This window comes from Corvus hawaiiensis, chromosome 12 (assembly GCF_020740725.1).
Source record: "Corvus hawaiiensis isolate bCorHaw1 chromosome 12, bCorHaw1.pri.cur, whole genome shotgun sequence".
NCBI lineage: Eukaryota > Metazoa > Chordata > Aves > Passeriformes > Corvidae > Corvus > Corvus hawaiiensis.
The window spans coordinates 4,114,947-4,142,693 of record NC_063224.1 but is presented as its reverse complement, the minus strand read 5'-3'; the positions used below and the strand labels follow the sequence as shown (position 1 = coordinate 4,142,693).

At 38.2% G+C, this 27,747-nt stretch overlaps 1 protein-coding gene across 2 annotated transcripts in view; it reads left to right on the top strand.

Annotated features, from left to right (window-relative positions):
• CDH13 (cadherin 13) overlaps positions 1–27,747 on the top strand; it is a 451,854-nt gene that overhangs the window by 201,321 nt on the left and 222,786 nt on the right. For both annotated transcript variants that reach the window (XM_048316534.1, XM_048316533.1), the window contains exon 5: positions 15,472–15,624. In XM_048316534.1, the coding sequence (XP_048172491.1) occupies positions 15,472–15,624 (153 nt within the window). The remainder of the gene's footprint in view (positions 1–15,471; positions 15,625–27,747) is intronic.

The window sequence follows — 27,747 nt, the reverse complement described above, 5'->3', positions numbered from 1 at the left end:
ATTTATAGAGTCGTTCTGCATTTCAAAAGCATGTAGGCAATGGTAGAAACAAAAAGCTATTTCTGAAAGCAGTGAGATTGAAGTTACCAAGGCCACATTTTCAGGGGAATTTAGGTGTCCCTTTTCCTTCATCACGATGGTGCGTGTAATCCACAGATAAATGGAGTTAAACAGTTACTTCTGCCATTTCCGATAATTTGTGCATCTCCAGTTCTCCTGTAGTGTAAAGGGAGGTGTTATAATGTCTGTTTATTGAAATAGGTGGAAAAGTGCATTGGTCAGAAGGAGCCACAGTCTTGCACCAAGTACAAACCCTTGAATAAACCCCAAAAGGCTCTGGGGAAGTTCTGGGTGCTCCCGAATATTGTGCAGTTCTGAAAGTTGCTCAGAAAGAGGTCCCTTGTCTCTAGTGTGACTTCTTTTGGAGAGAATTGCTCTCTTGTGTTTTAGAGGGCTGCTGGACTTTAGGTTGGCTCCTTGCTGCTCTTCCCCTGGGATGCTGGGCTGACACATCCCCTGTTTGCAGGTGAAACTGAGCTGTTCAACGTGCAGGAGTTGTCCTGGAGGCTGGGGACATTTGAACTTGGGGTTTTTGATTGGGTGGTTTTACACTTCAGTTCTACCTCTTCCTCTCCAAGGTACTGCAGAAGGGCTAGATTTAGCGACCAAATTTTCTAATATAAATTTCTCTAATATTTATTTTTCTGTAGATTTAGTTTAATGCTGATATACTGTGCTGTCATTTGAAAATTCCCAAGATAGGTCAAAGTGGTAGATGTAGAGAAGCAGTCCTAATTGATGAGAGATCTGTTTTCTTGCCCATTGATTTCTCTGGCTGAAATTGAATGATTTGCAGTGGAAATGACGTGACTATTCTTTCTAAAGATCAATTTCAAAACCATTTCTGCTCTTCATATTAGCTGGGGAATCCTGGGACTGTTTTAAGATCTTTCTGTATTCTGAACATATTAAGTGTAACCATAGAAACATACATATTAAGGTGATTTTAATTATTAATAAACTTGGTAGATGTTGATGAATTATTTTTGTACCTCCACAATGGGTTGTTGACTAATTTACATTTTTAAAAAGTTACTAATACCATTAAATATTGTTTTACTTCTATTTGAGAATTGTGATCATATGCCTGCAGCCTTAACTTCTGGTAAAAATTAAACAATAGCTGATCCTGGGGAAACTAACTTGCTACATTAATCTAAAGGCTCTTTTTGCCTCATTAATTATTGCTGTGGTTTTACCTTCATTTCCCTTAAATTAGAAGAGAAAAACACATTATTTTAGTTTCTTGCTGAATTCTTTGTGAGGGTGGGTACACTCCTGTGCCTTCTTCTTTGTAGGTGTTAGCATATTATTTGGATGATCTCCATATATTTTAATTCTATTTTCATATGAGACTCACTAATATTTTAGAGAAGTCCAGTCCCTTTTGCCTGAAAATATGTAGTAAATCTGTAGTAAAACAGGTTCAGTAGTATACGTAATATAATATTTGTTATCTTTAGATGTTTTAGTCATATATAACTGCAGTCAAATATAGGGACACAGCAATTAATTACACCAGAAATAGCTGTTAATGCTTTCATTTGTTCTGAATAATGGAACTACAGTAATGATCTGGGCCTGTATAAACTGGTGAGAATGGATTGGGCTGTTTGTTAGCACTGAGCTGAAGCAATGCCTATGAATACCAGGTGTGTTTTGGATTCCCACCTATGTAATTGAAGTCAAATATGGCCATGGGTGGTTATAGATTATCACTTAATAATGCCACTATCTGTAAGGAGTGGTTAGTATGAAGGGGAAACAGCCATGGAATGAAATCCTGTTTTGTTTTTTGGGTGTGTCTTCTCTTTTCCCTGCATTAGCAGTGTGTCAGTGCCTTGTTAGGGCTGTAAACCCAAGGCCTCAGCAGTGGCTGGGTGATGTTCCAGAGTTAAAGCCAAGGCTCAGAATAGCTGTGGCTACAATGCTGGTGCACAGTCCAGCTGCATCCTCTCTCTGCACACTAACATGGAGCAGGTACTGGTTGGATATTTGTATTTTGCCAGTTTAAAATAGCACTGGAGACCTATTTTTCTGTTTGACTCCTATTATATTTCTATCATTATAGGATAGCTGACATATTTGTTAAGCACCATAGGATAAAGCCCTGAGAACACTGAATTAAGGGAGACACCAAACCCTTCTTTCCCTCGGCCCTTCTTCCAGACTCTGGCATCACCTTCCCATTTCTGACCGAAGGGTGAGTGCAGGTTGGAACCACTCCAAGGATGCTCTGGCATCAGGATCACTCCTGGGTTGAATCCATCTCCAATCCCCTGTTCCAGACATTACCAGAGCACAAATCAATGGGGCTTTTTCTCTTGGAGCCCAATATTACCCTTGGAATAGCAGACTATGTCAGTTTCATTGCCATTAAACAACATTAAACTGCTCTTTTAAAGCTGGATTTAAAATTGCTTAAGCTTGTTCTGGTAGATAGAACAGAACCTCCTCGACTTCTCAGCTCATTGAGAAGCAAGATCTCGTTACAAAAGAGGGAATTTCTTTCTAACATTTAGAATACTTTATACAAACATTCCCCTTTTTCTTTTTTGCTCTGGTTTATTCAGTGTGAAGACTTTTACTTCTTGAATGTCTTTCTTTACCCTTTATTTTCTTCAATCTCAGCTAAAGTATTAAAATGATTTTTTTCCACACTATTAGCTACATTTACATTCTGCAAGATAAAGAACGCCATAGCCATTATCCACCAATCCTATGGATGTAACACTTTAGTAATTTAACAGCTCAAACTTTCACAAAATCTTACTATTAGCTTTAAATAGTATTTTTTTGACTTTGAACAGTGTTATGGCAAAGCAATTGTACGTGACTGGAAAGCATCTAACTTTGTCAGAGTTAGAAAAGATAAAGCTGTTCCAGGTAGTAGAAAAATATTTTGTATTTAGCCACAAGTAGATTAGAAAGCTCAGAAATTTTTAGTTTTAATTGTATATTAACTGTAATTAAGATTTAAATAATGATAAATGATAAATTCAGAGGCTGATACTAACTTGCAAGTTTATGAAATGTAGTGTTTAAAAAAAACCAAAATCCATTATTTCTATTGCCTACAATTTTTTCTTGGCCTCAGACCACCATTGGGCAAAATCAAACCTTTTATTGTGTATTTACCCTCCGGTTCATTCCTTTAAAAAGTAACTTTTATTCAATTCACTCAGTAACATACTTTATATTCTTTTTGTAATATATGGGTTCTTGAATGTTAATATTTTAATTGTTAATAGTTTGTGATGGAGGCCTAACAATACAGTTGTTACATTAATGAATTGCACTATGGAATATTTTTTTCCCTGCAGTCTTAGATGTCATGAAATACAGTTTTTTAAGGTGTATTTGTTATGAAAAGACATAAATTAGACATTGATGGACTGGGGTTCACAGAACATTGAAAAGCTCAGCTGCATATGGGATAAAAACAGAGATAAGTGACCAAGATGAATGTTTTTTGAAGCTGCCTTCTGAAATTTTATTTATTTATTTATTTAAATGGCAATGTGTAACAGTAACACCTTTTAGGTAGCTTAGAAAGTTATTTTCTAAACAGAATGAAGTACAGATTTTTATGTGAATAGGTTCAGTCTAGAGCTTCCTGTAAAAGTCATCTTAGACTTTGGGAATGTTTCATATTTAAAAGGGGCATTTACAGTTTAAGCTCGTATTTAATAATTACTGGTTGAAACATCCAAAGGTTGCTATGTGCAACCTTTAAAGAATTTATTTACTGAAGCATTAACTAAATTTGTGTTTTTAGTTTAAATTTATTTTGTTGAAATCCTTTGCAAATGTGGGCAATGCGGATTCTGAGAATCATTACTGCCCACTATTACATGGCAGTTTTACTTGTTATGTAGTGAAGGGTGAGGAGGAGATCTGTATTTATCAATGCACTTTGAAAACTGGGAAAAGATTTTGAAGAATCTGTGTCACCTGACTTGAAGACATTTTTTCTTATGATGGCCAACAAGGCACTGGTTTGGCTGAATTCTGGAATAAGGCTTCTTAAAGGAGATTACTTCAAACTTTAAATACAATGTAATTGATCACTCACATTCTGTGGATTATTTGTTATTTATTCTCAGAGATACCACCAAATCTTACTTATACTCTTAAAATAATCTGTTCGAGCTCAAAGTGAACAGCTGTGCAAGCCTTTCCAATATCCCTGTAATCCCCTCAAGGTTTCAGATTATTTCTGTAGGAGATTTTTGGCTTTATATGGAGCTTTGATTCTAAATGAGTAGTTAGATTAAATCAGGTTGACATTTGTTTGCCAGCAGAGAAGATCAGTGGCAACTGGTTCACTTGAGATAACACTTGCTAAGGACTGTCATAGTGAGAGTTCTCGCTATGTAGAAAGGGTACTTAATGTATTTCCTGTTCCAAATTTGGCTTTTTCCCACAGTTCTGGTGAGGTGAGGTTGATGTTATGACAGCTTTGTGCTTTGCTTCCTCAGTAAATCATTTGTTCCAGGGGTACTGAGGTTTTGATGTGAGTCTGGTTTAGCTGGACGAGCTGCAGAAAGGATCCCTCCAGATGAACGTGCATTTGCCTTTTCCCTGTTTTTCTCTTGCTGACTGGTGGAGACTGACACAAAACTGCAAGCACTTTAAAGTTTGCATGCTCTCACATCAAACTGTGTCTCCAGGTATAGATGCCAATCTCTGCACACAAATGCAAATGGTTATGCAGAAATATTGATACAAATATCTGTGTCAATAGGAGACAAGACTAAAACAAAGCCAACCTCACTTGGAAGAGAAACAACTTTTGGCTTGCTGAGTCAGAAGATGTAGATGCTCTGTGTAGTTACATTTTATGGCTCAGCTTCCAGTTTTTCGAGGAAGGAAATTATAAAATTTACATGAATTATCACACTAACCTAGAGCGACTCTTTTCTGCATAAATTCAGGTTGGGTAATTGGTGTTGTTGCAAAATTGAATTAAATAGTTTTGCAAGTTCAGAATTAAGTATATGGAGTTATGCTGATGTGAGTAAACAGGAATAATTTCTTATTGTCTAAGATTTTATTGGGGGAAAGCCCTTAAAAAGGCCACAAACAGGGGAAGACATGTTTACAGTGGATACATAAAGTAAATCCTTGGTGTGCAGCAGTGACAAGAACTATCCTGACTTCATGGTACCTACCAGCAATTTCTGATCACACTTGATCCATTTGTGTGATTTTAGAAATGTGTCAGTAGTTTTAAAAGTTCACTCCAAAGACCTCTTGTATTTTTGTCATGTACCTGGGAAAAAACAGATGTTCTGTTTTGGGTCTCTCCAAAACCCTCGAATTACTGCGTGTTTAGCATGTTGTATCTTGGGGTACAGTCTGCCCGTGTTCAAATTGCTAATTAGAAATAAAAATGCCATAGAAGGAATGGCAAAACCTGCAGTGAAAGTATCAGGATCAGAGATTCAGCCTTCATTTTCTTCTAGCTTCTCAAGTAATGATTCAGCTTCAGGAGCTGATGACTTGGCTCTAGTAGATATTTCATTTGTTGTTTTTTCTAAATCTCTTTTCAATATTAGTATGATTAGGATTTTTACTAATACAGTACATTAATACAATACTATTAAAATTGTCTACTTCTAGATTTTAAAAAGTCAGTAATGCTATCATTTAGTCACAATAGACTGCTTTTTTTTCAAATTAAAGGCAGTCAAATTTATCAAGGTGTAGTTAAAACTTTCTTTTGAGTATATAACCTTATCAGAGGTTTCTGTTGCGTAGTCTGTGTTAGATCTCCAAGCACAGAGTCACTTATGGAATTGCTAACAAGAGGTCTTTCAAGGAATGTGTGATAAACTGTGAAACCCCTCACTCAGCAAAGAAACACCAACGTGGGTGTAGGAGTCATTAGGAGATTTGAAATGCTCTCCAGTGGTAGCAATTTCCTCAGCTGTGAGGATTTTTTCACCTCTAGCTGATGAGAATTCATTCCATTTGAGCTACAGAAACAAAAAGGCAACACAGCTGGTGATATCTGCCAAAGGTGAAAGAAAGGAAGAAAGATGGAGGGAATCAAAAATAAGAATAATTAAAGAAAGAAAGAGTGTGGGGAAAGAATGTAAATTTAACAGGACAAAGTAGGGAGCCAAAAATATTTCTGAGAAGTATTTTTACATCCATTTATGTACCCAGCCAGGGAGGAAAGCAGTGGTGTTAGTGGAGGGCTTGGATCTGGATGGTTTTTAGCATGGAGAAAAGTGGAACAAGACATTGGGTCAAGACTTGGGGTAGGGCTTGTGGGTCAGTGGTCAGGAGTCACTGCATGTTTATTGAGATGTGCTGGCAGTTTAGGCTTCCCACAGATGAAGGACATTCTGGCTTAGCTCAATTCCTTAATTTGATCTGAAGTCAGGCTGGGTACTACCCTGGGTGTGGGTAGGATTGTTCCCTAATTTTATACCTTTTATGCTGTCATTGTAGGTGGGTCAGGAGAGAGCTGAATGGTGGGTTTGTGTTATAAATGAGGAGGAGAAATCTAACAAATCTTTCCTCTGCCACCCTTGAATTCATTCTAATTCACTTCTGTTTGGGTTATGTATTCACATGTATCTGAGTTTCCAATGAATTATATTTTGTCTATTTTTCCAATAATGACTTAGAACTAAATCACAAGTAGATTAACATTAATTACACTTTTTTTTCCCCCTAAGCATGTAGGTGAAATTTTTGTTCAGGATTATGATGACATTGATAATTTAAGGGCCAGTATGAAGAAAACACAAATTATATTTACCATTCATAATTTTTAATTGACATTTCTGCCTAGAATTTTTAAGAAGTTGCAGCTACTCACAGCTGTTTTGAATTGACCTCTGATGGTTTTAGATGAAAAGTGGGGTGGATTCACTGATAAAAACTGAAATAAGTTTAGAGAACCAAAATTAAAATCTTTATTTTAAGCATAAAGTATCATGGAGCATTGTTGCTGATAGAAGTATTCAGTGCTTCATCAGACTGAAATGTTTAAAAGTTTTAAATATCCCAGATAACTGTCAAACACAGCTGCCATCTGCCCTCGGCAGAAGCACCAGCATCTGCTGAGATGCAGACCTGTGACCTCTAGATAACTTTCTATACACAGAAAAATATTTATCTTCTTCCTATGACCTTCCATGAAGAAGACATGAGCCATGGATTTGTTTCCTAGGGAACTAGTGACTGAGGAAAATCTATAATTAGATCTGTGGGTTGTTTGCTACAAGTGGGAATTGGGTGCTAAGCAGGTTCTTAAAGTATCCAGAAGTATTAGACAGACTTCATGTAATCGAACCAAATTTAGAAAAATACCCTTCATCATGATATTTCTTTTTTAATATCTTCAATTATAAAAATTAAATATTTTTGATAGGCTACTTATCTAAGTTCATTTTAATTGCAAAATATTTTCACATTCAAGACTCATCAGGTCGCTAGCTAAAGCAAAAATAAAATTAGTCAAAATCTTCCAAGAAATTTCTTCAACTGAGTCCTAATTTTCAAGAGTATTTCAGGTGAATCATTCTCATCAGCTCCATTTTCACACTTTACTACTCCTATTCAGTTCTTCAGGTTGGCTCTGCAACTTCAGTGTCTTACTCTGCAATTCCAATTACTCTGCCCAGCTGGAGGGTCCCACTTAATCCAGATCTTGATTTCTTTCTTTGCTGCGTGCATGGATCTAAAGATAACATTTGTAGCTGAGTCCCAGGGGCAGTGAATGTGGCTGCAGGGAGAGGAAGCAGCCAGGTTTTTGTATTCCCCAGATGACCCAGGGCAGACTTCTCCAGACCTCATCAGAAGATTATTCCAGCTGAAATGCTGCCCTGGTGCTCCCAGCCCAGGGCCAGATCAGAGCCTTGAGCTTGTCTGGATGCTGCACAAGAGGCCCTCAGTAATAAATTAAGACTTTGATCTAATTCAGAATAAATAGCACTGTGAAGTACTTGGGAAGAGGTGCTGTAAATTGGGTCTGTTCTCCTCTTTTCCCCCATTTCTTCCAGATTTAGCTACACTTGCGGTGATTACACATTGTGTATTCTGCCCTGAGTCCTGAATTGCTGCAATTCCAAACCATTAAATGTGGCAATACTGCCTCTTAATTCCTGCCCTTTTAGATCTGCGAAAAGTTTTCAATAAAGCTCATCTGTAAATCCAAATAATGGATTGGTTTGTTTGTTTTCAAGGGGATCTTTTGAGTTCTTCTTTTAATATTGTCAAACACAGTCAGATTTTTCCTAACAGACCACAGCTTTGGAGCTACACCGTCTGGCTGTCACTCAGCAGAGAGTGGTGCTCCAATTCCTTCAAGTGACAGGGTTTGCAAGTCAGCCACTTAAGTAGCAAATAAAATATGGTGATTCAATGGCCCCTGAAAGGCCAAACCAGCCAGTGGAACAGCCAAGCCTCCTGTGACAAAGAACACCTCTAAGTCCTCTTCCTTTGAGATCACAAAAACCTGCGTTTGTGAATTCTGTGCTGTCAGTAGGGAGATATTGTTATGTACAGAATCCTGAGTCTGCAGATATATTTGTGAAATAGACTAGGAACAGGGAAAGGGAAAATTATTTGTAATGGATCTTCTTGCTCTTTATAAATTAGGAGTAAAAGGAAGCTGAGGAATTACCTGCTACAAAAGCTAATGCACATCTTGATGTGTTTATTGAATTACTTTGCTTCGATCTCTGAGCAAATGCTCACTGTTAGCTGTTTATATTGGGTAAATCCTCAAATTTAAATCCCTGCAACTGCTGGAAAGAGCTCTTCAGGGGGAATTCTTGCATCTTTGTACAACTACGATAATGAACCTGGGGCTGAAGGGATCCACCAGTGCCCAGGGCTCCCACATGCATAAATTCATTTTGCTTCACTTGAACACCTGTGCATCCCACTACAAAGCTGATCTGAATTTTGTAAACATTTATGAGTAATTACGATAAAAAGCCATTATGTTGAGAAGATATTTTTTGGTTGAATATCAAATATCCTATTTGTTCTGATTATTCTAAAAAGACCTGGAAAAGGGAGCCCTGGTGGTGAAACAGCTTCACTGGTTTTTAACATATTGTGTCATTTTCATACATTGAATTATTTTGGTGAAATATTTGCCTGTGGAATATAGGAACCTTGTCAAATTTCAGATTTGCAGTTGTTTCTACTTAGTAAAACATTGTGTTTGCACTGATGTAACAAAATAATAGTTGGTATAGTACATTTTACAGGAGGTAGAACACCAGTCCAAAAAGATCCTTCAGTGATCCACCCACTTTTTGAGCCGCACAAGTTCTATTTCCTTCGTGTACATGAAGTTCTCAGAGTGGTGCTTGATCAGAGCATTCAGAGTTTTGTCTGAATGGCTGAATTTGCAATCAGCCATGTAAACATGCATCAAAAGTATGCTAAACCTGTGTGCTTTAATTTTCCCAACGTTGTTCCTAAATCTGACGCTTCCTGAAACATTTTGCATGATAAAGCTCAGAGTTAAAATGCTAAAAAGGACCCTCTTGAGAATATCAGTGTATGTTTTTTCATTTTCATAATTCATTTAATTTTGATGCCTGATTTTTTTAATTCCCATCTTCCTTCTCTGAAAGTTGGTATAAAAGTTTCCATGTTTGAGGTATTAGTACACCCAGTACTGAATATTTCAGAAATTTTATACAGATACTAAAACACTTCAGTTTACAGATGCACTATTGTAATAATACACACGTTCCTTTTTTTTCTGTAATTCATAAAAGCCTTAAGAGAACAAGTGCAAAAGAATGTGACTAAGAAGTAATTGCTACTCTTGTAATAAGAGTTTTGCCCAGTGCCACTGAGGTTTAAATGTGTATGAGTATATAAGAATAAATAACAGATAATTCACAGGAGTAAACACAGAGTGTAAACTTTGTTAAAGGATTAATTACGTTGTACTTAAAGTTTTAGGTAATCTCTTTGAGGAGCATCGTGCAATAATTCAGCCGAATCTGTATCTTAAAGTGCAAAATTCAGATATTTTGTAGTAATGTGTTTCACCCAGGATCTGAAATAGAAAATAGGTCCTTAAAGTTTAAAATAACTGAATTATGGCTTTCTTTGCTGGGTAAAACCCAGTCTGTTGTCTACATACATTTTCTTTCTCTGGAGATCAGTATATGTGCATTGTTATCTGGACTGTCAATAGCATCAAGCAAAATGCTTGGAGCTGATGATACAGAAGGGATGTCTGGGGTACTAAATGTAGTTTTTCCCAGCTCTGCTACCCCCAGAACGCAAACTTTTCACCTCAATGTTGTGTTCCCCTGCCTTGGCTGTCACAGAGGTTGGGTTTATGTTGTATATTCCCATTGCTGGCCACATTTCCCTTTCCATCCCATGCCCATGGATTCTGGAGTGCCCTTCCAGTTGCAAGCACAGATATCAGTATTTGAGGGAGTGATTGACTGGCTGGTTTCAGCTTTGCAGGAAAGCTCATGGAGATGGACACAGCTTTGAAAACCTTGCCTCTTAAATAGACTGGAGACTGAAAACTGATCTGAAAACAGCTTGAAATTTAGAACCTTGATATCACCTGGTTTTGCTTTCCATAAACAACTTTAATTGCTGAAGTTTTGTTTTGCTGTTAACTTGAATTTCACAAATATTGTTCATTCTTGTCTCCATTAACTTGTTTTGGATAACCCCCCGAAAGGGCATTTGCCCAGATTTGCTTTGATTGATAATAGAGTGAAATTAATAACCCTTTATGTGAACAAGAGAAAGTGGTACCTGAAAGATACCCTGTGCTGGGTTTATCCCTAATTATCAGGAATAAAGGACATAGTCACTTAGAGAAGCTTTATAATTCCTGTTACCATTATGGGAATGAATCCCCTGGATTTTCTTGCCTGTCACCTGTACGTGGAGTGAATCTGGAGAAAGTTAAAATCAGAGAGAAACCCACTGTCAGGCTTGGCTGACATCTGCCTTCGTCAAAGAGCACAATTTGGCTCCCTTGCTCAGCCAGTTTATCTAATATTTCATTAAAGAAGATAGAGGTATTAAATTTTGCATAATAAATTATTAAACTCAGCAAATTATATAAATTCCTTTCTAGACACGGGTTTTGTATATTTAGCTTACAGTAATGAAGCAGTTTCTGTTGGTTAATGCTTTTGAATAACGATGGGAATATTTTACATTTGTTTTGAGTCAGCATGGAGCAGATGGATCCTCTGTCTGTAAAGAGTAATTTTCAGTGTGGCAGGACAGGAAGTGCCTGTTTATTTATACAATATCTAAACAATGACCCTAAAACATTGTTTTGTTCTTGTGCTCTTGTTTTGCTCAGTGATTAGAGGAAAAAAATAGTTCACCTTTAAATATTCCATGAATAAATTTGCTTCCTAAGAGGCTTGGGGGGGGGGTGGGGAGGGGGGAGAAGCAGGAAACACCAAAACCAAACAATCCCACAAAACAAAACAAAACAAGCCCCTCAAGAGAGACATTGTAAAGCTCTGAAATGAAAGGAACTGGGGAATGAACCAAATATTTCTGTCTGGCGGTGGGATTAGTTTTCAAATTAAAAAGTGAAACTATTATGATGCATCTATAATTCACCTGGCATCAAGAACTAAGAAATTATGGGAGTGGTTGAGGCAAACACTTCTTAAAGAATAAAACTGGTAGCTGAGGATGGTGCTGTTTAGGACAGATTTGCTGGCACTGCAGAACTGTGAATTCTCTCTCTCGGGGCAGTGTGGGGGTTTTGTACTTCTATTTCTCTTCTTCTCTTGAGAACACTCTGATTTACTTTTGCGATAAACCCGTAACAACAGGGGGATCACATTGCTGAAATGAGTTTAGCTGCGAGGGATGCATAATATCAGCTGAAAAATAGCACTGGGGAAATACGTTTTGGCCATGGTTCAGCAGAGAGCAGCTCCTGTCAGCTACGTGATGCTCTGTTTGCTTGGAAGTGTCTTTGAGTCAAGCAGGATCCCAGAGCCTCTGCCTTTTGCTGCACTGTGGTGGGTGCTGTGTCTGGGGGATGGATCACTTCAATTCCCAATTATTCTCTGAAGTACCCTTGAGATGGGAAAGTGAGCAGTGTCTGAGTCTCCATCCAGTGCTGTCCTTGGGTCCTGGGTGAGGAAATAGCCTTCCACAGCCCATGTTATTGTGGGGTGCTCAGCTGGTGTCTATTCTGAGCCATCTGCCCACAGAAAGTCCCCTCTGAACTGTGACATCAGAACAAGGGAAAATGAAATAGGTAGAAATTGGGATGCTGGGTAGAGAATTCCTGTCTTATCCATATTCCCAGTGGGTGGGTTGCAGGGTCTTGTGCTGCCTTAACAACCATTTCCTAAGAATGCAGAGCCTTTATATTCAACATGTAGCCACTGCCATATGGTGCAGACATTTTCAGTATTAGAACCTGCACTGAAGTTCCTGAAGCTGTGAAAAAATTATGGAAATAACTGTGTCTGTCTGGGCTTCAGGTAGCAGTGACTGTGGGATTTCATTTATGTACTTTAGAGAAGTAAAAACGAAATCCCAAAGTAAACATTCCAGCAGATATAATCTGGCCTTGTTTTATCTCTGCTAAGATACTGGGAAAGCATTGTTCTGCAAACGCGTCGTGAGCTAGGAAATCTTCATGTGAGCAGTGCTGTGTTTGTGCCAGTGCTTAGAATCTCAGCCTTGCCAGAGGAGATGTCAGACAATCCTCCTGTTTTCTTCCTTGCTCTTGTTGAAGCACCAAACCATATGGCAAATTAAGCCTGATTTTTATTAAACTTTTCATTGTACTGAGTTCCGTGCGAACTGGGAAATGCACTTTCTTTGAACTATGCAGCCATTATATAAGCATCTTAATTAGGAGATGTTAATGTTCTCCCTGACATTCCTGGGAGTTTGCGGCTCCCTCTTGTGGCTAATTAAGCGTTTTAAGGAACCTTCTGAAAATGACTTTTTGTGAGCCGCCCGCAGCTCTTGAGCAAACGCTGCCGTGGTGCCCCGAGCAGCTCAGTGCTGGGCTCTGTGTCACAATATCAGGCTGAAGGTGCTGTGCCGTCCCTGGAGGCACGGACAGGTAAACAGATAAAAGAGAAAGGCCTGCAAAGGGTTGCACTATGAATGTGATGGCTCCCTGAAGTCTTCAAAAAGCTGAGTGAGTTCATGCAGTCATTTAGAAAACTTCTGCTCTCTGGTAACTCTGCTCCTGCCATACATTAGATGCTGAAGAAGGGTTTGAATCTAGAGTGGGGATGAAATATGGGATGTGTCAGCTCCAAGGAGCACAAATCTTCCAGGCACCACATTGGGATGTCTCACTCTCAAATTCAAGGTTAAGATCTTTGCCAGATTTGATGTTGAGAAGAAACCTTCCCACCAGTTGTTTTTGCAGGGACTACTACTACTACTACTGTTATTATTATTATTGTTATTACATTCTTGTTTTTCTATCTAGTGTGGAAAGAAATCTCTGTATGAATACCTGGATTTTTTTTTTCCACAAATTCCCTTTCAGAGCCCAATATTTGTTTTTCCTTCTTATTGTGGATTGTTACAACTGGGACATTGTGTTTATACTATGTCTTAAATTTGTCATAAACAGTTAGGTAATGTTTGATGGCTCTGGTGGAAATGGCTGTAGTATAAGCATCTCTGAGTTAGAGTTTTGTGCTGGTGTGGGGCTGATTTCAGGCCTTTCAAACCACTGCTCTTATATGGGAAGGGGCACTTGCCTCATAATAAGTCTTGGACATCAGGGCAGAAAAGTATCAATTCATCTTTTCCCTAGAAAAATGAGCAATGGTCATGACATTGCAAAATCTCAAGCGTAGCTTTGTGTTAACAAAAAACCACGTGTTTTTAGGATTGACATAAAAATATCAGAAATTGCTCAAAAAAGGACCTGAACAACAGGTAACTTTTCAGTAGGAGCTATTAAATTTCAGTCTCATCACCAAACCAGAAGTCACAAAGTGACTTTGCCCTTTTGTCACCTGCAGTGTTGCGTGCCTCTGTGTTTTGGCATGACTTGCTCAAAAATACACAGGAAGAAAACTTCATCCATTAGTGTTTCTGAGTGTTGGAAGGAGGGGGGGGAAAAAGAGGTGAAACTGGTTTTTACTTTGAAATGTCTCCCTTCCCCAAAGGGTTTGTGGAGTGAAACTTTATCTCTGAAAATGCTGATTTCCTATTTCATAACTCGTGGCAATTTCTTCTCAATTAAAATAAAGGAATAATGATTATGGAGTTAAGTCAAAATCTCACTGCCCAGTAATTTGCACACCAGCGTTTCTCAACCCACAGCAGTAGGGCAGCAAACATTTATTTCCTCAGGGACATTATTAAACACCCTGCATATTTATTATCTCAAAATTGGAGAGGGTCCAGATTTCTAAGGCTACTTTCTCCCTTCCTCTTCCTGAGCTGTAATTCAGACCAGCATATAAATTTTTGTCTTAGTGTTTCTGTGGAAATCAGCAATATGAAATTGTTAGGAACAAAAGAACGTGGAACAGCAGAGGTGGGAAAAGCTTGGCAAGATAGTCAGCCTTAAAGGGCAAGATTAATTTATAATCCCTCAGATTCTGGTGTACAAATACGAATTTGCAAAGTGTGTAGCTTATAACTAACATTGTGTGGCTCTGCAGGTTTGTGAATGTTACTGTTGCTAATGTGAGGCTGCCTTGAAATCGGATTTTTAGGGATTTTGTTCTCATGGGAAAATAAGGTGATAGTAACAAGGAGTTGCCATATACACATGGGTGTGTGCATACACATAAATAGAAATTTGGGAAGTGGACTAATTCCAGCTGTGTGACTCAGGAGTATTCTGGGCAGGATACTCCAATATTTTCATGCAGAGTTTTTTCCATTGATTTAAAATCCTGGGAAAGGAAGAGTTAGAAAGAGGATTGGGGGGAAAAAACCCAACCTGAAAGTAGTGTGTAATAACTTCACAATGGCTAATAAAATATTGTGTGATGGCTCTCTGGTATGGTAAGTGTTGTTGTGAAATAAGAGTGCTTCTTGGCAATCAATAGAATATGTCTTTTTTTTTTTGTAAGTTTGTAGCTGTTCTATCAATTTAACTAAAAAGAAGAAATAGCATTAAATGAAATGTCAAATTCTAGACATAGAGTGAATTCAGTGGTAGAATAACAGAAACTTTAAGTAGTGAAATTGAAGACACTGAAGATAAGATAGGAACTGGCTGAGAGCATGAGTAGCTTTTCCAGGGTTTAACACAAAATTGCACAGTGTCTTGTGAATGATTGCAATCATATTTTATAGTTACATTTTATTGGCAGGGAGCATAGCTCAGCATTAGTTAAAAAACTGAAATGACTTATGTGGTTTTAGGATGACTTTAAAAGATTTTACAACTTGGCCTGTCGCTTGTTTCCTGCCATGCAGGTCATCAGAAGTGAAGGGACAGAGGGAGTAAAGTTTCGGCTCTCTGGAAAGGGAGTAGATCAAGACCCAAAAGGAATTTTTAGAATCAATGAGATGAATGGGGACGTCTCCGTGACCCGAGCCCTTGATCGAGAAGCGATTGCCAATTATGAGGTGAGTGCTCAGAGCAATAACATCTCTGCCTCTCTGTTGATACTGTGTATTTTCTAAATGTGTACTTGCTCCTGAAAGATCTGCAGTTAAATTGAAGACTCGATTGCAGCTACTGTCCTATAAAATTTCAAGAAGAACCATTGGAAATGGTAAACGTGCTTGTTTTTCACACTATTGAAACTTCTCTGCTTTCTGCTTGGAATTTCTGTCATTTATCTTTAGTGGAAATGCTGTCTGAACATTGTGTATGCATTTGATTTCTGAACAGAAAATTTTGTTTGGACAAAGGAAGATCTTTTGGGGAAGTTGTCACTATGGTACTACAGAATTATGCAATTTTATTGTGAAATAGTCAATGGAAAGTACTATTGAACTCCATTTTTAGTAATGGGTGTTTTTAATAGAGAGAAAGAAGATTCTGATAATATGAAAATGTTACATAAGATGTACATCACCTACAAAGGCCTTACTAAAGATTCCTTTCCTTGTCAGTAAAAATATTTCTCTCCATTGAATACCCAACAAACGAACTCTGAAATCTGCAAAACAACTGCCCCACATTGTCCCAAAATGCATAAAATAAACAGAGGATCTGTCAGTTCATGTTTTCTATACAGCTCTGGGAATGTGCACTCACAGAGCTTGTCCCTGGCCATGTTGATCCAGCAGAACAGCAGAATTCCAAGTGCTCCCTGGTTGGTGCGTGTTGCCTCTTCTGTCCCACCACAGGGATCATCTCCCACCCTCTGGCACAGTGCCCTGGCCCCTGTGGGACACAGGCTCTGGGGACAGTCCTGGCTGCCATCCCTGATCCCTCAATTTCATGTGCTGCAGCGTAATAATCAACACTTGTACCTCCAGTGCTGTTTCCCTCCTCCTCTGGGAGAGTTTCGCAGTTGGATGATTGGTCCTACTGCTCAAACAGCACTGCTAAAATTTACCATATGCTGGTTTTCAACACTTAAACATCTACTTCGTATCTGGGTCTGCAGTGAAATGTATGTTAAGCACTCGCACAGGATTTATGGGAGTTGCTGACGTCCTTCTTGCAAGAAAAACATTGCAGTTTCTCTTTTTAACACTGTTCCTTGTCTTCATTTGCCAGCTGTTTCTTATTTTATCAGTGGCTTTCCACCTTAATGTGTTGAGTATAAACTTTGAATATTTTCTCTCCTGGAAAATCATAGTAGACTTTTCAACTTAATGCAGCAAACCACAAATGGCCCTCATATCTGATCTGGCAAAAGACACACTTAAATTAAGACCAACCCATTTCCATGGAGGAGCCTTTTTGAAGCAGTGTAAGTTACACACGAGAAATGTGGTGTAGCAGGTGATGCAGAGCAATGTGAATGTACAGCCTGAGAGGCTGTGGTGCTTTCTGAGCTGTTATCCAGCACTCTGCTCTGCAGCTCACACCCGTCCTGCAGCAAAAAATGGGGTTGGAATGTTCTGTAGGAGAACCCTCCACTGGATTACTCTGTTTCAAATCCAGCCCATTATTTTCCAATGAAGGTATGTCATGGTGTCAGGAAAACAACAGAATTTTCTCCTTGATTTCCTTGGTACACTGAGAGATGAATAACCTGAAATATCCTTGAATTTCTCTCAAAAAGTGTTTTCTGGTTTTGTCTGAGCTTCCCCCTGCCCAGCATTGTTGTTTTGAAAGAAAAAGTTCAAAGCAAAAGGCAAACAAGCAAAGAAGAGATCATTGTGAAAAAATACAAATTCTTTGCAAGCCATCAGAATATCAAGTGTGCAGTCAGAAGTGGGGTATGGATGAAAAGATAAAATCTGTTTGAATTCTTCAGCTACACCCAGGGAGGCTCTCCTTGAGTATTGCTTCATTTCCTGCACTTATTGCATATGCACGCAAGGAGTAAGAATTGAAAACTGTTAATAGGGTACAAAACAGAGCTTTGGTGATCAGAGTATTTCATAGAACTTTGCAGATTTTACCACCTCAGAAATTTTTAAATTAGTGAAGAATATGTAATCTGTTAAAAAATGTTGGGTTTTTTTTTTTTTTTTTTCACTGAACATTTGAAAATCTGGGTTTTGCTGCCCTCTTTCTCCTGGAGGAATATTGAAAAATTGTGGGAGTTTTTCTCTGGATTCACAGCAAGAGAACATGATTAAATTAGAGAGTACTAAACTTTACACAGACAACTTTGTTTATTGTTTGAGTTAATCCCTTCGTTCTGTGGTTTGTTTTTAAGTATTTTATTTCTAATGAAAGTTGGAAAATATTTTAAAATAGAGTGAAAACCTTTGTCTGGGGATCAGGGCCTGCCAGTCCTTTTGGTGCAGCCCATTTGTGTGGAAGTTGTATTTTCAGAGGAGTTTAAAGTTTGATTTTTAGCAAAGGAACTGAAGCTGGCAAGAGGAACTAAGGCAGCTCGTTTTAATGACTCCACCTTCACCCTCTGAAATAAACTTATTTATCCACTTGGTATATGAGCTTATTTCTTATGAAACTGTGCTCTTAAAGGCCAGGGAATGTCAGTCAGCTTCAGTTTTAAGTGAAAGCTGCTTATGAAGAAGAGCAGCAGGATTCAGGGATGATGTTATGCCCAGCAAAGACAGGCTGGTTTAGAAAACTGTGTAGCAACTCCTTTTTCCTTCTAAGGAGGTTTGTTAAAGAGCATCCTGATCGGAATTCTGCAGGTCAGAGTACACCGGTGGATTTACATGGAATGGTTTTACTTTGGGGCTTGCTGGAGCTTGTTGACAAAGCTGCTAAATGATGCTCTGAAGAGGGGGCTTAAGCAGGCTCTGGGCACGTTATGGAATTGCTTCTGGGCTGCTGAGATAAGAGGTAGCCTAGAGCCCCTGTTTAGAGGGAGCAAAAGGTGTTCTGTTGTACTAATATGCTCTCAAGTATATTTGGTTTTCTCTCCAGATTTGAATAAATCAGACTAAGTCAGAAATTTCAGACAATGGCAAAGAGTTTATTTATTTGCTATTGGAAAGTGAAGATGTGGAAAAACAGATGAAGGAGCTTGGTGGGGAGATTTAAGATGGATTTTCTAGTCCAAATCAGTGAGGTGCACACCATCCAAAACCCGCCAATAATTTATGCAATTCAGAGTCCATTGCAGACCCATATTCTTTTCTGATTCCAGCAGAGCAGAAACATTTGTGACTTTTCAGTTCTTTCCTTGAGCAAAAAAAATCAAGTGCTTCTGTAAAGAGCTGTGATAACAGAGCAAGAGGATTCCAGCGAAGCTGGAAGGCTACTTGTGCTCAGTGTTGATAAAATCCCAGAGAATTGGGATACAAAGGGTCAAATAGAGGGCCGGTGAAAATAGAAGCCTGAAAACCAGTGATTATGGGGTAATCTGTTATTTAAAACCCCTGGGCTCGTTTTCAAAACTTCACATTTACCTGGATAATTTATTTGTAGGCAGAAATCAAGAAAAAGCAGGAAGAGTGGCGGGGGTTGATTGCCACCACCAAGTAACAAAAAGTTTCTTAGTTACAAGAACTAGTTTTGTTCTTTACTCCAAGTTAGGAGGGTGCAGAAGAGGCAACAATATTCTATTTTTTTTTTTTTTTTTATTGTTCATGCATGAGATTTGGGGTTTGGCATTCTTTGGGTACAGGACAAAGCCTCCAGCTGCAAAAGCTCGTTTCACATGGAATTCCTGCAGCCTCTCAAGCATCTGTGGCAAAGTGCCATTGGGGAGCTCCAACTGAGACTCGAGCTTTTAAAGGGTGTTGCCATCGTTGAAAGGCAACACATGTTGCAAGGGAAGTAATCAGAAAGTGATCCTCTGCAAGCATGAAACGAAGCAGCTTGATAAAACTGTGTGCAAATTATAGCTGTGACCAAATTTACCTAGGCAATTTGAACTGCTAATGAAGAGTTAGTTTTAATTATTTTTTAAGTAAAGAGCTTTATTTGCTTTAAAAAATACTTAACAAGCAGAGGTGTGAAATCAGCCCTCAGCTTTTTTTATAATGACAGATCACACTTCCATGAAAGGATGCCTTGCAACTGGTAGTGACAGACTGAGATATTTCGAAAACTTAGGATAGCAGGTCTGAAAAGCAAACTGGCAGCGTGTGGTTCTATGAAGAATTGTTTCTATATGTTGGCTAACAAGTAGGCTGAGAGGAGGGTAAAGATTGCAGACCCATCAACAGCTCTCTGGTATGAACCGCCTTACTTGAGGTAGATGTGACGAAACATGGAGGGTGAGGCTGCAGCCCTGATGGGCTCAATTTCTGTGTTTAATAGGGAGCAAAGAATGGAAATGCTTCACAGTGATGAGGAAAACTAGCTTGGTCAGGTGCTGAGGAGTGTTTTGTGGGAAAGATTTGTAAGTACTTTAATGCATTTTTGCAGATAAGGGAAATGTTACTGTAGCAAAACCCTGGAAGTGAATGTCTGTAATTTATCGTGTGCAGGAGAAGGAATTTGTCGTCTGTGTAAGTCCGTTTTAGCACAGCCACATCCTTTTTGGAATGATTTATCATCCCCTGATACTGAATCTCTGCTGATGCTGGCTGGGGATCTATGGACAGCACACAGAAACATTCTGCTCTTTCACAAGGAAAATCACGAGTTTGCTTCTGACTTAAAGGCTGGTCTAAAATGTATTTTAATCCTGTTATCTGCACTGGCAGATTTGTCTGCAGTGTAACTGATCTGCTCTGTTTTGAGGTGAAACCAGCTGATAGGGAACATCAGACCCCAGTCATCGCCTACAATATCCCAAAAAAGAGAAGGCACTCAATCTTTAATGGCAAGAAGGGCTTGGTCTTGTGGAGATGTAAATTTCAGTAAAATGTGCTTGATTTAATTAAAGAATCATTAATACACAGAGCCAGCCTGTTAAAATACTGCTGGTTTCAAATTGCATCTGTTACATCAAAAAATTGTAGAGTAATGGCAGAGTTCAAAGTTTCAGGGAGGAATCCTGACTCTTTAGCAAGGGGAAATAAAAGAAAATTTTACTGCAAAAAAAAGAAAAAAAGAAAAAAAAGAGTTCTTGTGGAAGTATAAACTATGATTATTAATCATATAGAAAATTATTTATGTGCATGAGCTGCAGTCAGATCAGCTGAAATACAGCTGAGAATTCTGGCAGTGGAAAACATCTCTGCAGATTGTGTTGTGTTATATTTAGGAAGTGCATGAGATATATGGTGCTTTCTCTTTATTTTGCTAAGTTTACAAATATATTCATTCATGTGCTCACATGTTGGGGCACCAGGACAATTGAGAGAGGGCTCTTCAAAACAAAAAACCTGGAGGCAGAAACAAACCCAGCAGAAGCAAAGGCCTGGATCCTTCCATGAGATCCATACGGGCAGGCTCCCAAATTCATGGGGAACTTTCTGGCATTGATTGTTTACCAAAGTGAAAGCCAAGGTGATCACCATAACTCTGGGCATAAATCAAATATTTGAGCATATAAATTTGAAGTGGAGTCACATTTCTTAAAATTATGATTTAAATAATTGCTTGCACAGCTGGGATAGAGATGGGATTTCCAGCTATTGGAAATATTTCTTTCCCAAGGTTGGTTTTGGGGATAAAGAGAAAATCTGACAGGAAGTGAAGCTAAAATTCATGCTGTTGTTATGTATATTCTCCTATTTTGTCTCAGGGGCACAAAATCTTCTATATAAACTCTCTAATTTACCATATCTTGTTCATTTTTACTGGCAATAGTCTGTACAATAAATACTGTATGTAAATCAATACATTCTAATGTTATGAGATATCCACAGGGTACTGTGATTTCTTTCAGAAGGCAGTAACATCCTCATTTTATTTCTTGGGAAAGCCTTCAAAAGTCAACAGCTGGTTTTGTTGGAGGGCATTTGCTTTATCCTGAGCTCTGACTGCTCACATGGCTTTGCCATCCCTGCTGTTCCACAGCACTGTTGTCTAATTTGTTGCAGGAATAGAGAGATATTTTGTAAAAGGGAGAAATCAACAACGCTTTGTTTGTAACCTATAATTGTCAAGGCAGTGGGCTTGGATTTCCATCCTAAAAGTAACACACGCCCTCCAAACACCAGGAAAAATGAGTATTTTCTTATTGAGGAGCAGGAGAATGGAAATGCAGAGCAGTAGGAACTATGGAAAGACGTGAATTTATTGAGACAGTAACAAATGACATAAAATTTGTTTGCATGGTTGTTTAGTTTAGTAGGGTTTTTGTCTGTTGTTTTGTTAGTATGGTTTTTTTTTTAAATTATTTTCTAATAGAACACTCCCGGAAAGAATAATGATGTGTTCAGTAAAACATGAGGAGACTAATAACATTTTTCGTCGTATTATGTTAATTATCTGTGAAACCACTTTTGTTATTATATATTAATTGCATTTTAAGGCATTTAAAAGTCATCATGCTGCTTCTTTGCTGTTTAGCATGATGGGTTTGTTTGTTTCTTTTCCCTGTTTGTGTTATAATAACCCTCAAAATATCTCACTGAGGCCTCACTGCTCTGGCTGCAATAACAATATCCAGGAAGACACTTTGCCCTTTCCTCAGAACTTGTGTTTTCCTGCAGGAAAGGAAGGAGTATTAGGAGTTCGGGGGAAAGATGGGAACATCTCTTTTTCTGGTTGGTGCGACTCAAACAGCTTGGGTAGGAGACTTTTATCTACTCATAAAACTTTCTTGAACCAGCCTGACACCCAACTAACCAGAGGTTAAAGAGAAACTAAGTATCTCATCTTTAAATGGCAAAGAGGATCTTTTTCCATCTCTTATTAGGTGTAAATTTTTGTTGGTTTGCTTTTCTGGAAAAGTGCACAAGTTCTGGGAGTCCTGATCCCTTGGAGTGCAGAAATGTTGCAGTGAGAATTTAAACGTAGAGTACCCGTGCTGTGGCTCAAGGCAAAGCTTTGAAGGTCTGGCCTTGTTAATTTAATAATAAGCTTTTTCTCATCCATCAGTAACATTCAGAATGTAATACAGACATTTTTGAGGTTTGGCTGCTCAAACCTCCATATCTCTTGTTCCTCACAACACAGAAAGAATTGTCTTATTTAGATATTTAGTCAAAATTCAGGATCTTAATGTTCTAATTGCTGGAAAGATCTTGATTTCTATGGCTACGTCCTGAACCTGGAAATGTGGGTCCCTGACTATAGCTTCTCTTTCTAAAGAAGACAGGTGTGGTCTCTAATAACTTCATTTTTTCTTTTTCTTTTTTTTAAAGAACTGAAGCAATGAATTAATTATATTTTTGTCAATAATTCCCTGTCTGCAGCTAGAGGAGCTGCTGCCTCCTTTCTGACTTCTTGTTCTTTATGTACCTGAAGAAAACTATATTACTTGTCTTATCCTTTCCTGCCATCTTCCTTTCATTCTCCATCTTCTTGCATCCTTTTCCCTTGAACTTTTAGCTTCATTCCACAACATTTTACTCCCCCTGTCTTTCTTGATATTTTATGTCATTCACTTCCACTTTTCTTACAATCTCTGCACTTCCTTGTTCAGACACTGACGTGTTTTCTGCTCTTTATAAACAATGTTGTGAGGGGAGCACACAATCATTGTCTGAGCATAAATTTGTTTGGTTATTGTGTAGAACCTTTCCACTGCCTTTGCAAAAGCTGTGCTGCTTTATCTATTCTAATCAGCTGTGCCCATAAATAAATCCCTTTAGAAGTCTGTGTTCTGGAAACCTTTGAATTCACAGGACTCTGCCATTTCTGCAATTTTTGTGAAATAGCCCAGTTTGTAAATATCTGATGCTAAGAAAATTTCAGTGGAAAATTGAACTTTGTTCCCATGTTAACACCTTTCAGTCTGTATATCAACTCCATCAGCTTATGGATATTAGGTGAAGAAGTGTATGATTATCTGGAAATTCCTAGCATTTGGTTTTTTAAAGTAACTCTAATGCATGGTTCTGTCAGCCCTGGAATTGTGGTCTGCTCAAAAGTGAGCTGTGCCATAGAACACCTGACTATAATTAGTTCTGTCACTTCAGAACTGTGAGCTTAATGCTTGATCTCTGTAAAATTATTGTAGGATAATGGGCCATAATTTTAAAGCTGTATCTGCATGTGTTTGGGGCAAAAACACTGAACAGGTTTTTAATTAATTCAGAGGTAAATTTTAATTAATGTGACATTTTTGCACAATGTGAGAAAAGAATTTGTAGAGAATTAAAAAATAAGGATGCTTCAAGCATTCACTTGTGTACTCTGTGAGTTACTGTAACATTGTTAGAGGGAATTGGGCTACAAGAGATAAAATTTAAATATCACTGCCCAGTTGAATGTGCAGTAATCTGCAAAATCCAATCTTTTGGTATCTGCTCCTTTTTACACCAAGCTTTAGGAATGCAACAGTTTCATAGGCCCCCAAACACGGCCTGCTCATTGCTATGCATTTTTAACCTGTCTGCAAGGGACATTGAGGAAAAGCAGCACTATGGACCATGGGGGTCTCCACTGTCAAAATGATACAACAATTACTGTGTGCTGTAAGAAGAAAGTTAAAAAAAGACAGAAGATTGGAGTCCAGGATTCACGTGGCCAGGTGACCTTCAAAGTTTTGGACTGCTATATTTTAAGTCCACTGCAGGGAGTCACTGTATCCCAGCCCACGGGTGAGGCAGATGACCACCTGCGGGTAGGTGACAGTAACATTTTATATTTTGATCTGTGCAAACGAAATTAGAGCCCTTTGTGGGTTGTCTCTCCCATACCCCAGAATATATCAGCTGTACCTCTGTTACTGCAGTGCTGGTCATTAACTGGAGCTGGGTGCCTTGGGGGCAGCTACAGCACCACTGGGCCCTGCAGCTGGAGCTGAGCTCACAAACTCTGCAGGAGCAGAAATAGAATCCATTTTCCTGTGGCATCACAGGTGAACAGGTGTTTATAAGAAATAAAATGATTTTTTAATATAGTTCTGACTGATATATTTACCAAGCAAGCAATAAGAGATTAAGTTATAGACCAGCCCATTAAAAAAATACAGCTGCACATCACTCTGTTACATGTGTGTGTTTTCAGGCTGCTTTTTTGCTATACTTTGATTAAATACCTACAAATGTGTCCCAAATATATGTCAGTGCACAAACACAAATGTATGATACCATAAACCCTGAGTGTATCCTTTTAACCTGGCTTCTGGGGTGGATTTTTTGATCCACAACATCTGAACTCTGGAATTCTTTTTGGCAGTTATATATTTAATTATTTGAGCTGAAAATAGGACAGGACACAATAGGTGGAAGTTCTCAAAAACCACTATGATGAAACTCATAGAAATGTAAGTTTGCAACACTGCACACTGCAAGCAGAGCAGTGAGAATTCCTCTTTTTTCCTTTGTTATTCATTTGTGATGGAACCATTCCTGGAAACAGGTGGTTCTTCCATGTTCAAATTTTTCTTTCTTTAGATCTCCTTCACTGCATAAAAGCAAATGAGAGAGAGAGGTTGAGGGAACTAAAGTTATAAATGTAGAAGCCTCTTAAGTCTCTTCATGCAGAACACTGCATGAAGAGAATATTATGAAAGTTTTACTTTGACATGATTTTGTTAGCATGTAAATGATAAAAGTCTTGCTTTATTTATCCTGGTTTTCTCAGGTCATAACAAATTATTCCTTAATTAGACAAATTCCCTAAAATTAATCTACATTTTTTGAAATGTCTTGGTTTATTTTCCTCTACTAGCAGCTCATTAACAAGAGACAGGACTTTAGTTCACGAATTTTCAAGAGATAATTTGCTAATATGAGTTCATGTAAAACACCATATGTTTAAGACTCATGTGATGGATCTTTTTGTTTTGAGGGGTTTTGCACTTTTTCTATAGAGAATAGAACAGTAGCTGCTGGCAAAACTTCTGTAGGTGTGAGACTAGAAGGTTGCAAGGACAGTCACTGGCATCCTGACCCTTTGAGGTTACCCCATAAGGACATTTTTTCTCTGATTTTTATAATCCTCAAAACATTTTCACTCAACTCGTTCATCTGCTGGCAGCAGGAGCCTGGGCTGGGAAATGTTCTGCTTCAAACCCTCCTCAAGTCCAACACTAAAACATAGAGGAACATCAAACAGTTCTTTTAGGACTGAAGGCTTCTGAGTGAGAAAGCAGGGGGAAATTTTGGAGAAGGTGTTGTGGAGCCAGAAAACCTTCATCTGAAATGGTTCTGTTCATGGAAAGCCTGGAGAAATACAAATTATTTCTTCCAGTTTTGCCATTAACAAGTGTGATATGCTGTACCCTGCCATGCAGCTGCATTTGCAGTTTAAATTTTCAAAGCAGAGACAGTTCATCATTGCAGAGTTCTTCACAACCTCTGCTCTTGACATTATTCTTCATATTTGTTTTACATACTGGCAATTCAGATACCTGAATGTAATGCATTGAAAATACCTATTATCTATTAATGCTCTGTTATTCTGTATATTTCTTAAGTGTATTATGTACCCATAAAACACAGGTGATCTGTGTTCATATACAGGGTACAGATTTTATTTGTGGATGGGAACAAATAAAGCAACGTGCTACAGCTACAGTTCTGTTAGATTTAGAAGATTTAATAGAGTTAAATAACAGGATTATGATTTACTATTTAGAAATTACTAAGAGGGAGGAAAATCATGACAGTTTTAACCTAGCAATTTTTCTTGTTGTCTAAAACAACCTGTGAAAAACTTCCATTTTTTTTTTTCTTGCTGCTAAGGAAGCATAGTGGAGAGGATAAAAAAGAGCTAAAGAAGTTGTTCTAAAAATAACATATATTTCCTAAATTCTATGAAGCTTTATTGTATTTTATATTTTCCTCTCTAAAGAGATCATTTGCTGTGGCAGAATGCCTTACTCTCTTTCCCAGTTCATATGAATTCTAGTTTCCCAGTGTGATGTGAGCATCCTGGATTCTCAGGTGTGAAGGCCTTATTCCCAGAAACTAGAGCTTTTCCTTCAGAGAAGATTGCAGCCTTTGTCCAGTCAAAAATCTAGAGCTTCCAATAGAGACTTGGAGAAAAACCAGCAATTTTGCTACTTGTTGGGCCTAAAGTGTCCCTAAAATCCTGGGATGCACACATCTGTGCTGTATATCTAGTGACAATGACCTGAAGGAATCATGGATGTGCTGTCCACAAACCCAGCAAATTAAAGCACAGCCTGGGATGTTTATGGCCTTTAAGGACCTGGTTCTCCAGACAAGTCACTCCCTTGTCCCCCAGCTCTGTGGGACATGGACATGGCACTGCAGAACTGGGAGACTCTTAACTCATTTGTGCCCTTTAACATCTCAGCACTGCCTCAATTTGAAAGACACTCTGCATTCTGCCAGGTTCCAAATTGCAAAATTAACAGTCACTATTAATTTTCAGGAACTGAGTCACCCAAAGATACTGATCTCCCTTTCAGCCTGTTTGCAATTGATATGTGCAGTATATTTATTAGGGAGATGCTTTAAAGGAATGGAGGTGTTTGAGGATGTGCATTTAATTTCATTTCTTCCCTGGGAGCTTTGATCAATGCTGTGCTCACTGCCTCTGCCACATGCTTTGAACTTGTAGATGCAAATGTATAAATAATTTCCCATGTCAATTCCTGCTCATCTACCCAGGCTGATATATGGAAGGCAAGTTGTCTCCTAAATTCTTGTCAGAGGGATTAGTGAATTGATTAGTTGAATTCTGAATTAAAATTGCAATTAAAGGCAAAATTGTATCTCTTGGGCTTCAAGTCATTTGCTCAAAGTGTAGCAATCAGATTACAGGGTTTTCACCAGGTTTGTATTATGAATAAGAACTGTTTTCAATAACCTTTTCTTTTTTTCTGTTTATAAATCAATGTGTTAGATTATTAGCAATTACTAAACAAAAAAGATTTTTTTTTTTTTTTTTTTTTTCAGTTTTTCAGCTTAAAGAGGAAATTCCATTGACTTTTGAAAATACTGAAGATGTGATTCAGGGAAAATAATTACCAACAAATGCCATCACTAGCATATAACGATTTTTTTTCCCAATAGGTTCAGCTCAAAGTATTTAAAATGACAATATGGGCATTGTATATTAAGTTGCAGTAATTATTTACAGATTATTGATATCTACTTTGCTATAACAGACTCAGGACATATTTTGGGCGTGAACCTTTGCATTTGGGACTGAGCCAGATG